Here is a 15,893-nt window from a genome sequence, read left to right on the forward strand (position 1 = left end):
GAAATGCAAATCAAAACTACCCTAAGATTCCATCTCACCCCAATTAGAATGGTGATTATCAAGAACACAAGCAACAATAGTTGTTGGCAAGGATGTGGGGAAAAAGGTACACTCATACATTGGTGGTGGGGTTGCAAATTAGTGCAGCCACTCTGGAAAGCAGTATGGAGATTCCTCAGAAAGCTGGGAATGGAACCACCATTTGACCCAGCTATCCCACTCCTCGGCCTATACCCAAAGGACTTAAAATCAGCATACTACAGAGATACAGCCACATCAATGTTCATTGCTGCTCAATTCACAATAGCCTGATTGTGGAACCAACCTAGATGCCCTTCAATTGATGAATGGATAAAGAAACTGTGGTATATATATACATGGAATATTACTCAGCTATAAAGAATGATAAAATTATGGCATTTGCAGGCAAATGGATGAAATTGGAGAATATCATGCTAAGTGAGATAAGCCAATCTCAAAAAGCCAAAGGACCAATGATCTCACTGTTAAGTGTATGATGACACATAATGGGGGGCAAGAATGGAGGAAGGAGGGACTGTATAGAGGGAAAAGAGAGGTGGGAGGGGTGGGGGGAAGGGAAAAAATAACAGAGTGAATCAAACAACATTACTCTATGTACATTTATGATTATACAAATGGTATGCCTTTACTCCATGTACAAACAGAGAAACAACATGTATCCCATTTGTTTACAATAAAAAAAAAGAAAGAACGAAAGAAACATAATCTAGAGGGAAGAAAATAGCAAGACTACATGCAAAAGGTAGATTAACATTGTAAAAATTGCTCAAAACCAACAGAGGAATGTTACAGGCAAATAATTACACATAGTCTCAAAACTACAGTAAACAACTACATCAAAGAAGAAATTTGAAAAGGTTCAGAGATAAGGTTTTTAGAAAACAGATGAAAATTAAAGTCTTCAAAGTTCAGGAAATGAATGAAAAATAAAAAGACAAAATTCAAATGAGGAGGGAGATAGAAGAAATATAAATTAAAAACTAAAATAGTATAAAATTAAAGGGTAAAATAACTAAAATGTAGCAAAGTTGATTAAGGTGTACATAATACAAACTTGTGAAGTAGAAAAGAAATTTGAAAAAATGCTAAGTTTATCATTTTTCTAATTTAAAGAAAGATTTAAATATATCTTGAAAGTATATATTGTTATACCTAGATATGGAAACCAAATGCTACTAATGTAGTGCCTCAATCCCCAATTTTTCTGCCTTACATAAACTTTCAAATTTTCTTTTTTCAGGAAATAACCTTTTATCAGAGTGTAGATTATGAGGCAGTAGAGGATTACCATAAACTCCAGTAAGTATGACTTTTTAAAGAACTTTTAGATATACTACTTGGATTATAGATTCATAGGTATTACTTTATATAAATGACTTCATATTTAAAATAACCAAATTTCCTTTAAAATTCTGATATATATGAAATTAGTATTTAGCTGCATAAAAATCTGGAATACTCCTTGTAGTTCAATGGAAAATGCCCTAGTGAAGATGAATACAATGGACTTGATTTAGTCAGCTTTCTATTTGTAAAAAAACACCTGAAGTAATTAACTTATGAAAAGAAAAGGTTTATTTCAGCTCATTGTATTGGAGGTTCAATTCAATGACTGAATGACCCCATTGCTTTTGAGACTCTGGCATGTGGTACATCATGGCAGGAGCATGTGGTAAAACAAATTTCTTTCCTCAGGATCTAGGCAGCTCAGAGCCCCATAATCCTCTTTGAGGGTATCCCCTTGAAAGACACCCCATCAGTGTCCTAGGGACCTCCCATAAAATCTGACTTTCTAAAGATCCACCATCTCCAAATAGTGCCATCTTGGGGTCCAAACCTGTTAACATATGGTCCTTTAAGGGATAATTAACCAAACTATAGCAAGGTTATTCTTTAATAACTTAAAAGTTCAATAACTTTTAAGCATGTTTATCACTAATTCCCATCTCAAAATCTCTATGTACTATCCTTAAGCAACAACAAGAACTCTAATTATCACAGAAAATCTTTATGCATAAAGTCAGACAAAACACCATCATTGACCCTTAGCACCAAAGTTCTTAATGTCTGGAGAATGACAACCTACTTGGAATTCTGTGTGTGTTAGTAAAGTTTTTTCATCACTGTAACAAAATACCTGACACAGGCTACTCATGAAGAAGAGGTCCGTTTAACTCACAGTTTTGGAAACTGAAAGAGCTTTGCAAGGGCCACCCTTGCCTGTATCACTCCACAGCAGATGGCAATGGTAGGAGTGCATGCAGGAGCAAGCAGATTGAACAAGAATCAGAGAAAGCTGGGGGAAGGGGACCAGGCTTGCCCTTTTTATAACAATCCTCTCTAAAGAACTATCAAGGGTTCACATGAGATCTATCTCATGCCCAGAGTGACCTAAGGACCTCCCACCAGGCCCCACCTCTTAAAAGGTTCCAGGGTGTCTCCCAATATTGCTTGCAGAACAATCACATGAAACTTTGGGGGTGGGAGTACAATTAAACAACCAAATCCACTTCCTGAAACTATTGTACTGAAAATTATCATTTTTTTGTTGTTTTTTTTTTTGTTGTTGTTGTTGTTATATTCATTTATTTATTTTTGGTACCAGGGATGGAACCCAGTGGTGCTTAACCACTGAGCCACATCCCCAGCCCTTTGAAAATTATCATATTAAATAAATACTTATGTTAAATTAAATAATTTTAATTACTATATAATTCCAATCAAATTTTTAAAAATAATTTTAGAAAAATAATTTCTAAATCTTTATAAAAAGGATAAAGTATATCCAAAGCATAGCACTGCATGAAGGCATTTTATAATTATCATTATGATCTGACAATATTTTCTAGAAAAAGATCATTTTTTCCCCTAGGAAAAAGTCAGTTTTTCTTTTTTTTACTACTATTCCAATTGCGTTTGAGTCCCTGCTCTATGCCAAGCACTCTCTAGGTATTCAAAATACATGGCAAAGAAGGATGAAGTACTGATATTACTGGAACATAGCTCCAGTGGGAGAAGACAAACGAAGTCATCAAATAAATTAGGTAATTCCTATATTTATTTCTTTTATTTATAGCACTTATTATAAATAAAAGAAAAAAATTTGAAATACTGATAAATATTATTATAAAGAAAAGAAAACAAAATAGTGAGTTAGTGACTTGAAAGCATAAAAAGAAAATGCTCCCTTAGACCCAGTAGTCAGTAGAGGCTTAATTTATTACTTGCCCTTTCACCCACTGACTTTTCTCTTTATCCTCAATGTTTTTGGATATTTACTGAGAATTAGATTGCTATAGAATACACATCAAATTGCCCAGGATATTTGGTCTTGTCTTGTTTTTTCCTTATTTTTTTGGAATGTAAACCCTTAACAGGGGGTGGGATATGAATCAATCATTCAAAATGTCATCTGTCATTTCTGAGCCCTCACATTTGGTGTGAACACCAAATGATTCATGTGCACTTGATAGGAAAGGCATTATATCTGATATCCCTTTTGATTAGTTAGATCCTATTATGCAACTTAATGTGGTTCAGAAAGCTAAATACTCTCTCTCTCTCTCTCTCTCTCTCTCTCTCTCTCTCTCTCTTTTTTTTTTTTTTTTTTTTTTTTTCCTTGTTACAAAGGTGTTATCAGTACAGGGGGAAACATCTGTAGGGGCTAGAGGAGGAATTGATGCAGAAAAGCAGAAAGCAGGCAGGTCAAGATGCCAGCCATATAACCCAAATGTCCAGGGACTGAGGATGATCATGAAATGAGGAGTGGGTATTTGAAATGCTGACAGGATCCTCATTTCTGTTTCCCACTGTACCAACCATCTGGTGGTCATAGCATGGGTTACCATGAAATGGGAGCCACTATGCAATATAACCACAATGAGGAACTGCTGGCACAGAGGCAGCCACCAGTTATCACCAGCACCACATTCAATCACATCATGTGCATAGGACTTTGCATTTGCTCTACAGAAAGATGGAATTGTGTCTACCACATTCATGATTTTTTTTTTTTTTTTTTTTTTTTTTTTTTTTTTGGTGGTGTTGGGGATTGAACCCAGGGCCTTGTGCTTGCAAGGCAGACACTCTGCCAACTGAGCTACATCCCCAGCCCCACATTCATGATTTTTAATAACCTGTATGGATTGTGTTCCTTAGATATGAGAACATGGGTATTGTGCTTATTCAACTTCGACCTAGTGGATATGCAAGAATATGCCCCACAGCCCAAAAGGTAAGGGTTCAACAAGGGTTGAAGGTCAAAAATATTACTTCAAAAATGTAGGTAGTAAGCTAAGTAATACATATTACCTCCATAATGATACCACTACCCTCCACTTGGCAACATTTTGCAATGTTTCTCTGTAAAGATAGCATTATTTTATTTTGAAATAAAAGATACAATTTTGCCTCCAAGAGTTTATCATCTAATGTGAGATGTATAAACATATACAGAAGTACAAAATTACTAGTTTTTGAAGTTTTGTAGATAAACTGTGTAAAGGAAAACTAAAATTAATGAGAATAATGAGAATAAGTAAAGTTGGGTATGGTTTGTCAAAGTCTGCCAGTCACGTCCATATTTAACGAAATTCAATTATTTCTTCATTGAAAAAAATCTATTATATATCTATATTCTGAGTTTCACTCTGTGTGCTAGGTAGTAAGAGTTACAAAGATGAAAATAGAGAGTGCATTCCCTAGAGGTAGAGAATATTGTGTACATGGTTATCAAATAGCCCAGAGGAAAGAGAACAATTTTGATTGGGCAGGGGAAGGTCAAAATAAAGCAATACATAAAATGACGGTTGAGAGGGGCTGGGGATGTAGCTCAGTGGTGGAGCGCTTGCCTAGCACATGTGAGCCATGGGGTTTGATCCTCAGCACCACGTAAATATAAGTGAATAAAATAAAGGCACTGTGTCCATCTACAACTAAAAATATTTTTTTAAAAAAATGACCATTGAGAATAAGTAGAAACAGTAGGCAGATGCAAAGGAATAGAACTCTGCATTTAAAAGGTTATAACAGATTGAGCATCCCAAACTTAAAACCTTAAAATCTGAAATGCTCCAAAATCCAAAACTTTTTTAATGCTAACATGACAACTAGAAAAAGAAAAATCCACACCAGACTTCACATGATGGGTCCAAAATGCAGGCACAATAAGAGCATTTTATAAAATTACCTTCACGTTGTATGTATATGGTATATGAAACGTAAATCATTTCATGGTTAGACTTGGGTCCCATCCCTAAGATATTTCATGTTCATGCAACTATTCCCAAATTCATAAAGTCAGAAATCCAAAGCACTTACAGTACCATGTATTCCAGATAAGGGATGCTCAACCTGTATTCCAAATCTAAAATGTAATTGCTTTTAGTAGTAGTGATATCTCAGATCATGTAAATCAGAACAACTGAACTCACTACCTAAATTACTTCATTTTTAGGTGTTCCAAATAGCTGTTGGCTGCAATAATAATAAATTCATTGCAGTAAAAGGGTAAGTATATTTCCATTTGACCTGTCTTATTCTTTTAAGTTTTAAAACAAATGGTGTACTGAATTGATAATTACTAGTGATAATATTAGCCTAATGACTAACATGTCCATAACGAAATCCAAAGTAACTGATATTGGTCTCCAGTCTCAATGGGTTTGAACTTATTTTCAAGTCAAATATTACATTTGAATCGTACTCAGAAGGATAAGAATTAATCTCTACTACCAGCATTTCTTTATTCTCCACCCTCCCTTTTAATAAGCCTGTTTCTATCTTTTGCCACTACCTCTCTTGGCTCTTCAGTCCACAGCACATTTCCAGAGAAATGAAAGTAAGAAACCTTTACCTGTTTTCCAACCTGCCCAAACCAGTTGTTACTTCATTTTTTAGGGAGTTGCTTACATCCATATCAGAGAAGCTTCAGCTTCCCACACCATTTCTACAGGAAATTTTTTAGAGCCAACTAAACAGAACTACCAGTCTTATTCCTTCAAGAATCCCAGGGCTGGGGATGTGGCTCAGTTGGTAGAGTGCTTGCCTTGTAAGCACAAGGCCCTGGGTTCGAATCCCCAGCACTGTAGAGAGGGGGAAAAAAAAAAAAAAAGAATCCCAAAGGATGGATTTTGTTGACCTGACTATGGTTCACGATGAGACACACCATGTTTGGTGTCTTCCATTGCCATAGCTCTTTCTTTCACATGGGAGAGAATTAAGGTCAGTACACACAAAACTGACTGAGGTCAAACGAATTATGGAGGCAGCAATTTGTTGCGATTCCTCTCCTTTGGTTAGGCATGGGGGACCATTGACTCTTACCTGAGTATTTATGAAATGACTCCCTCTCATCCAAAATGAATGTCTACCCCGCCACCATTCTAATAATCACTTGTTTTTATTGAATTGTAATAATCATTTGCTGGATTGATAATTAAAAATTCCCATCTCATTCAGCATTTCCTAAATCTGCATGTCTTAATACCTTTGCATGCATAATTTCTTTCCCAGGAAACATAAAAAGGCTAATTGATTTATACAGTCTATACCCTCCTCAGCTCTGGGGTGGTTTGTATCTCTGATCCTCAGGATATGGTGCATCACCTGGGTATTATTTAAAAATGCAGTAGCTCAGGCTTTATTCAGGCTGTGAATTATTACCTGTATTTTAGGAAAACTTTCAGAAAAATGGTAGGAGCATTATAGTTAACTACTATAAACAATGTATTACCAAAATCAATTTCCAGTACCATCATGTGCAGAATTCCCTGTCAGACCCCTGATTTCCTTCTGCAGTGAAATGTAAGCATCTTGAACCAGTCTATATCTGGAAGGGTCCAGATAGTAATTGTCATTGACTGTTCATCAGAATCACCCAGAGCGTGGTTTTCCACCCACTGCCAGCACTGGTTTTATTTCATGGAGACTCTGGTGCCCATTCAGGGCCAGCCTCTGCTGTGCACATGGCGGCATACATGCTGCTCCCAAGACTTATATACTTTCATTCCTGTAAGTAGCTTTGACAGAGCTCAGAAGTATTCACAGGGTAGAAGCTTTTTTCTTTCAAAAAACAGATGTCAGACTTGGCAAGAGAGTGGGTCAGAGGAACCCACAATATTGTAGCAGAACCCCCAAGATTGAATTAAAACTGCAGTTATGCAGCAGCAAAGTGAAGTAGAAGACTGTAGGAAAACACTGTTAGGCAACCCAAAATGCTAGGCAAAAAGCAAAGAAATTGGTTTCCAGAGCAGAACAAGAACTAATAAAAGCAACTTGGTGGCAGCATCCAGTGAGCAGAGGTGCAGTGGGGGAGGGGAAGCTCCCCTTCCACAAGATGAAAGAAATTCTCCCACCAAGTTTAACAAAAACAGACACCACAGCTGTCCAGCACATTCTCAATCTGTGCAGAAAATAAGCTCAGAAATGGTGAACTGAACAGGCACTGGGGAAAACCCCAGCACTCCCCAGCAGAGACGGTTGCAGCACAAGTAGCAAGGGCTTAAAAAGACTCTTTTTTGGATTTCCCAAACAGCAGATTAGGAATCCCTGATGTCTACCTTTGCTTTTCATATTTCACTCTCTTATTTTTTTTCTTTCTCTTTTTTTACTTGTTCATGGTACACTTGCTTTTTGAATATCCAATCATACAGTCATTTAGACTCCATTGTTCATAGTGAGTACCCAAGCCATGAGTCAGTCTGGGAATAGGAGTGAGTCTGCAACACAGACTCGAAAGAAACTCAGGGCAGTCACAGCAGCTGCTAGTTTTTGGTCTGCAGAGTGGAGAAGAGCAAAGGACATTTGCTCTTGAAAATAATAGTCTGAGCTCTGGAATAAGGAGCATGGCTGAACTGAGAAAGATCAGAGTCAGATGGAAAGCAGTGACCCCCCACACCACCTCCCCCAAGCCCAGATGGGGCTGGAGGATAAACTGACACACCCCACACACCTGCCCCCAGCACTTGGACTGAAGTACTCAGAATGAGGGGCATGACACAACCCAGACTGGTCTACAGGTGGAGCAGGCGAGAGGGCTGGCTTATCTCCCTGACAGATTTTCATTCATGCTATCAGACACAATAACACAGCCATTCTGAGGGGGAAATCTGCTTTGAAGTAGATAACATTCCACCACCATAATTGACCAGCAATAAGAAGGTGGAATTCACCATACAGATTCTCCTAATAAGTTTGGCTAGTTTAGGTCAGAGATAGAAAAAACAAACAGTATGATATCTTGTCTTACAAAATTCCTCATAGTTGGGAGATTCTAAAATCAAAACTACAACTTGTTCTCTTAAGGCTGGCCACCTAATCAGAATATACCAGAATGCTGGGACCAAAGCCCTTTTTATCTAAAACTTCAACAAGAAGAAAACTGATCTGTGTATGACACAGATTGCATTAACTGCTTGACAGTAACTGATTCCCAGTGATTCCCACCTTATGTCTTGTCAGAGTTCTAATTTTATGCATTTTGTGAATTAATTGGATTCCCTCTCATTCCCCTTTTTTTCTCTTTTCCTTTTTCTTTATTCTTTATGCCTTCTTTCAATTCAGTTTTGTATATTATCATTAATGCTTAATCCTCTCAGTCTCTTCTAAATTATTTCTCTCCCACTTTCTTTTTGGTCAATGGAGTTGTAGAAATCATTGTAATAATTTTTATGGTATAAGTTGATATATGATTTACTCTTAAATTACAAAGTGGAACTGGTGGTTGAAAATAGCACTTTATGTTGATTGGATGTGTTGAAGTTAAGATATACACTAAGCCTGTGACTTATTATAATCAGATAACTGTTAATTAAGGGACCCCCCCCCAATAAAAGAAAGGAACACATCTCAACATATGTGCAAATAAAGGACCTCAGAAAAGATGAGGAAACAGGCCAACAAGATGCCTCCAAAATTTATAACCCTCCCCCAATAACTGAATGTACAGGTATTGATGTGGATAAAATCCCAATAATTCAAAAAGTTGATGGTTAAAATTATCAATGAATAAAAGATCTAAGGAATAAACTAAAAAAGAAAATACAGAAAGTGGAAGAGCAATTCAATAAAAAGAAATTCTAAAAAAGAACCAAACAGAAATCCTAGAAATGAAAGACTCAATAAATCAAAAAATTTAATTCAAAATCTCACAGTAGATTAGATCATATAGAAGACAGAATTTCAGGTGTTAAAGACAAGGTATATAAACTTCAACATTCAATCAGCAACAAAGAAAATAATAAACTATTATTAGTATATATAAGAACACTGAGACAACATTAAGAGATCAAATTTAAGAACCACTGGAATCAAAGAGGGACCTGAGATACAGGCCTAGGGCCTGGATACCTGTTCAGGGAAATAATAATAACAGAAAAATGTCCAAACTTTGAGAATTGGGTGAGCATGCAGACACAGGAGACATTCAGAAACTCAAGTAGACAAGACCAAAAAAGAATCTCTCTAGAACACATTATGAGTATAATGCCTAACATACAGAGCAAGGATAGAATTTTAAGCTCATCAAGGGAAAAACATCAGGTCACATTTAGAGGCGACCAAATCAGAAGCTGATTTCTCAACACAAACACTAAAAATCCAAAGCCTGAAAGAAAATAAGTACCAACCAAGATTGCTGTATACAGTAAAGCTGTCCTTCAAAATTGAAATAAAAATTAAAACCTTCCAGGATAAGCATAAACTAAAAGAATTCATGACTACTGTTATGGTTCAGATGTGGTGTCCCGCAAAATTTCACCTGTAAGACAATGCAAGAAGGTTTGGAGGAGAAATGATTGGGTTATAGCATTAACCTAAACAGTTAATTAGTCCCTAATGGGATATCTGAGTGGGAACTGGAGACAGGTAGAGTGTGGCTGGAGGAAGTAGTTCATTGCAGGTGGGGCTATAGGGTATTTATTTCGTATCTGGAGAGTGGAATCTCTCTCTGCTTCTTGTGAGCTGCCTCTCTCTGCCACATTCTTCCACCATTATGTTCTGCCTCACCTTGAGCCCCAAGGAATGGAGCCAGCCTTTTATGGACTAAGACCTCTGAAACTGTGAGCCCTCGGATAAACTTTTCCTCCTCTACAATTATTCTGAATGGATCTTTAAGTCACAGTAGCAAAAAAAGGTGACTAATACAACTACTAAGCAGGCACTTCAAACAAACAAACAAACAAAAATTTAAAAATATTACACAGAGAAGAAATTAAAAACAAACTCCAGAGATTTCAAATGGACAAATCTCACAAGATTAGCTAAGCAAATGAGAAACAGGACTGAAGTAAACATTAGAAATAAATCAAAATGTCAGAAATTAATAAACATCTCTCAATAACACTGAATATAAATGATCTTAATTCTCCAATTAAGACATAGAATGACAGAGTGGATTAAGAAAATAAGACCCCACTACGTATTGTTTACAAGAGATTCATCTTACTAGCAAAGACAGTCACAAACTGAAAGTGAAAGAATGGAAAATGATATTCATTTAAAATAAAGCCCAAAAGCAAGCAGGAGTAAGTAGCAACTCTAATATCCAACAAAGCCAACTTGAAGTTAAAATTAATCAGAAGAGATAAAGAAGGTCACTTCATGCTGGTAGAAGGAACTATCCAACAAGAAGACATAACAATGGTAAATATTTATGGTCCTAATGTTAGTGCACCTCATTACATAAAACAAACATTACTCAACATAAAGACTTAGACCTCAAAACAAAAATACTGAGTGATTTCAACACATCTCTCTCATCAATTGATAAATCATCCAGACATGAAATCGGTATACTCTACCAATTTTATGTAGACCAATGGAATAGAAGACCTAGAGACAAACCCACATAGATTGAGTCATCTGATCTTTGACAAAATTACCAACAAACGTATACACTGAAGAAAAGATAGACTTCTTAAACAAATGGTTCTGGGGAAATTGGATATCCATATATAGAAGAATGAAACTAGATCTCTATCTCTCACCCTGCACAAAAGTCGATTCAAAGTGAATCAAAACCTAGGAATAAGACCAGAATCTGCAACTGCTAGAAGACAGCATAGGGTCAACATTCCAACATACAGGCACAGGCAACACCTTCCTTAGTAAAACTCCTAAAGCTCAGGAAATAAAACCAAGAATTAATAAGTGGGATGGTATCAATTTTAAAAAGCTTCTGCACAACAAAGGAAATGAGAGTCGAAGAGAGATTCTACCAAATGGGAAAAATAATCTTTACCAACTATTCTGCTGACAGAAAATATATAAATAACTCAGAAAGCTTAACAACTAAAACCAAAATAAACCAATTAACTAATGGACAAACAAACTAAACTGACATTTCCCAAAAAAAAAAAAAAAAAAAAAGACAAATGAGCAACAAATATATGAAAACATGTTCAACATCTTTATCAGTTAGGGAAACGGAGATCAAAACTACACTGAGATTTCATCTCACTCCAAAAGAATGGCCATTATCAAGAACACAAATACTAAACATTGGCAAGGAAGTGAGAAAAAGGAACTGTAAATTAGTATGACCACTGTGGAATCAGAATGAAGTTTTCTCAAAACACAAGGACCATTCCATGTTACCCAGCTATCCCACTCCTTGGTATTTATTCAAAAGAATTTAAGTCAGCATACTATAGCAATACATGTATACCCATATTCATCACAATTACTGATGGCCAAGTCATAGATAAACCCAGGTGTCTGTCAACAGATGAATGGATTTTAAAAACATGATGATAACAGAGAGAGAGAGAGAGAGAGATATCAATAAAGAACAAAATTATGTCATTTGCAGGAAAATGAATGGAACACAGAGAATACCATCTTAAGTAAAATAAACCAGACTCAGAAAGTCAAGGGTCATGTGTTTTTTCTCATACATGGAAGCTAGAGAGAAAAAGGGAAAGAGCATCTTGTGAAAATAAAATGGAGAGCAGTAGAGGAGAGGATGGGGTTTCAAGGAAAGGAGGAGGAAAGGGACAGAAGAGACATGGGGGAATGGATTAGACCAAATTTTGCTATGTGCAGGTACAAATATATCACAATGAAGTCTGCTATTACATATAATTCTTCAATAAAAATATTTTTAACAAAACAGGTGTTGAGGGCTGGGGAGATAGCTCAGTTGGTAGAGTGCTTGCCTTGCAAGCACAAGGCCCTGGGTTCAAATCCCCAGCACCGCAAAAAAAAAAAAAAAAAAAAAAAAAAAAAAACAGGTGTTGATAACAAAGAAAACGAGAGAAGACAGCAAAAAGGGCAGGGGGAGGAAGAAGTCACCTGGATTTCAGGACCTCACTCTGGATCAGTGATCCACTGCTCTGGAACCTAAAAACAACTCTAGTATCTTAGGTTATAGGTGGCCTAAGGCTTCATAGTTTCCAAGGGACATTCTGGGATCCAGTCTACTTCAGGAGATCTGTCAATGAAGGAAAGTATCTCCTTGGGTCCAATATGGGTTCAGAGTGAGTAGTGGCCAAGATCTTCAGTGTCTCTCTAAAAATGGGGGTGACTTGGGTTCCTTCCAAGATACATTGGAAGCAGCCAGTTAAAGTGATCAGATGAATGATCATTATAGCCCTCTGTCCACATGAACCCTAAACAGAAATTTTGAGAATCCTTGAAATAAGTTCTAACATGCAAAATGGGATCTCTGGTAGCAGCTAGAAATCTGTGTTTAAAAGAAAAAAGTTTATGTGAAATAAAACAGTCCAAAGAATTTATCATTTTGATAGATTTTCTAGGAATTTATTTTTATTGTTCTGTGTTTTAACATAGTAACTTATGAAGTGATAAAATTCACATAGCATGTGATATTGATATTTTAACCATTTTCAATATGTACAATACAGTTGGATTAAGTATCTTCATGATGTTGTATGGTTAACACCACAATAGTTCCAAAATATTTTCATCACTCCAAAAGGAAACTCAGTACCCAGTGAACAGTGGCTCCTATTCTCCTCCCCCAGCCCCTAGTGATCATCAACCTGTATGGATTTGCCTAATCTGTATGTTTCATATAAATGCAATATATTATATGTTATATTATATATATGACCTTTTTGTGCCTGCCTTCTGTTACTTAGCATATTTTTTGAGGTTCAATTACTTTCATGGTTGACTAACATTCCATTGTATGGGTATACCATATTTGGTTTTTTCATTCATCAGTTCATAGATATTCAGATATTCAAGAGAGCTATTTAACAGCTTATTATATTCTTGAAAAATGCTACCTTTTGACTTTTATAAGGGACTGCTATTAATATCTGTGAACAAGTTTTTGTTTGAACATCTGTCTTCAATTAGATTGGGTATGTACCTAGAAGTGGAACTGTTGGGTGGTATGATAACTCTATGTTTACCTTATTGAGGAACCACCAAACTCTTTTTACAATGACTACACCTTTTAACGTTGGTGCCCGCAATGTATGAGGGTTACATTTCTCCACATCCTCTAAGACTTGTTGCTTTCTGTTTGAATTTTTTTTTCTCATTTTTAAATAGATAAAATTGCATATATTTCCTGTGTGCAACACGATGTTTTAAAGTACATTTGTGGAATGACTAAATTTAATTAATATAGGCATTATCTCAAATAGTTATTTTATGGTGAAACACTTGACATCACTCTCTTAGCATTTTTTAAGAATGTAATAAATTATTGAATATACCCACCATGTTGTATGATAGCTCTCTTGAATTTATTCCTCCTAACTAGAAGTTTCTATCCTTTAATCAACCTTTCTCCAACACTCCCCCATTGTATGTGAATTTTTAATAAACATGTACCAAACATAAACAGTAAGTCAGTAGATTTCACATTTTATTATCTTCAGAAACAATGTGAAACTTGCTGTTTGTTTTTTAATAGAAATGCTAGGGTCACACACTAACCCCAGAGATTCTAATTCAGTAAACAATGATTCTGTGACACTTCAGTTTTAGAATCACTGAGTTAAATGATTAAATGCTTGTACAAATATATAAGGAATTATAGTACAACTTTGCTGTTTTTCTTCTTTTTTTTTTTCTAGGTTTCTGAAAAAAGAATGTATTCACCATGATTTTACTTATGTGATTGACAAGTAAGAAATACTTTTTAACATAAGCACTGAGTTTTTTTATTAATGTTGTAATAGTAATTTACAATCAGTTAGTACTTATTCATTGAATTCTTGTTAGTATCCATGTGTTTGGCTTGATATTTTATAGTCAGTTTTAGTGATAAGCCAAACGTGTAGACAATATAACTAACCTCCGAAATATACAAGAGAAAGACTTAGGCATAGTCTCCTCCTTCAATTTATTTAGATAAACAAAGCAAGTCTTATGTTTAGTCTCTAATTTCAATTCATTACCTCTAGTTTATGGAAGAGATAAAATAGTATTTTTTTCTGACATTACTTTCCTCTAATTCTAGTAAAGGATTTACCAGGAAAGTCCTGACACCAAATATTCTAGTGACTGAATTTTATACTATATTTTGTATTTAATTTTACATATTTTAATAATGTGATTTGTTGAAGACATAACTAAACAAATCATTTTACCTTTGTAAAATAGAGATCACTGTATAAATAATCTTTAAATATTTATAGGGCTATCAAAAGTATAGAAGTCCACAGCCTCTGACATACTTAAAAAGTTTTGGAATTTGGAGTTGAGTATGGTGGTGCGTGCCTATAATCCCTGTGACTTGAGAGCCTGAGACAGGTGATCACAAGTTCCAGGCCAACATGGACGACTTAGTGAGAACCTGTCTCAAAATAAAAAATAAAAAGAGACCGAGGATGTGGCCCCTCGATGGCAAAGTACCCTTGGGTGCAATCCCCAGTGCCCAAAGAAAGCTATGAAATTTTCTAATTCTCTTTAATGAAAATAAATGCAAGATGTTTAACCACAGGGCACATGCCTGAAGTGATTTATTTAACTTCAAGGCAGGATGGAGAGGGTGAGGAGCCTACATGCTCCAGGTTACAATGCTTGGTACAGGCAGTGGGTGGAATAGAAGGGATGAAGAGAAAATGCTTAGTAATGGTGAGGGCACCACCTATGGTGTCTGTGTGGCAGCCGAACCTGACAAGTAAGACTATGAAATAGGTTATATCCACCCTGGCAGGAATTTCTTTGAGTCTCTCTCCTGGAGCATGGTTAAGATCCATGGAGCAAGTGAGAAATCACAGTGCTTCAAGTTAGAGACTGACAAGACAGAAAATATGTGAGGGAAGGTGGTTTTGAAGGAATAAACCCTTAAGTTCATGCAGGGGAAGGATTCCATTTATAATGAAAAACCTATATTAGGAGGTGACTGTTTAACCAGTAAACAGTGGTACTGATTCCATACCGAGAACTGCAGTGGAACAGAGCAAAGGATGTGGACTTGATAACCATGCAACTTCTTAGTACTAAAGCAAGATTCGTAGCCTTGAACGAGTTTTGTACAACTTCTGAGAATGGGTGCCAAAAATGCAAATGGAAAAATAATAATTCATACTCTATTTGTTGTAGAACAAATATGTTAATAGACTTTCATGACATCTCCTTACCTAAACAAAGTCTTGGTATTACTTTTTACGTTTCACAAAAGGAAAGAGAAATAAATGAATAATGATGAATATTTTTTTTTACAGGTCATATCTGAGAGATAAACCACCTGATAACTTGGTAAGAAAATTGTGATTTTGTCAGTGAGTCAAATATATACAATAACTGAAGTACTCTTCCTTTTCTAGAAAATAAGCTATAACTGGTCAAAATATGGTTGCCCATTGAGAGTTGATTCCAGAGAAGAGTTTCAGCCTTTCATCCAATTGTAAGTTTATTCTCATTAAAAT

General features: G+C 35.9%; 1 protein-coding gene across 1 annotated transcript in view; it reads left to right on the forward strand.

Annotated features, from left to right (window-relative positions):
• CATSPERE (catsper channel auxiliary subunit epsilon) overlaps positions 1 to 15,893 on the forward strand; it is a gene marked incomplete at its 3' end in the record, with an annotated part of 219,030 nt that overhangs the window by 153,094 nt on the left and 50,043 nt on the right. Inside the window, exons 13-15 of the mRNA XM_079107281.1 lie at positions 1,283 to 1,341; positions 4,201 to 4,276; positions 5,498 to 5,550. Of these exons, the coding sequence (XP_078963407.1) occupies positions 1,283 to 1,341; positions 4,201 to 4,276; positions 5,498 to 5,550 (188 nt within the window). The remainder of the gene's footprint in view (positions 1 to 1,282; positions 1,342 to 4,200; positions 4,277 to 5,497; positions 5,551 to 15,893) is intronic.

Source organism: Sciurus vulgaris (genome assembly GCF_902686455.1).
Source record: "Sciurus vulgaris genome assembly, chromosome: 12".
NCBI classification, from domain to species: domain Eukaryota; kingdom Metazoa; phylum Chordata; class Mammalia; order Rodentia; family Sciuridae; genus Sciurus; species Sciurus vulgaris.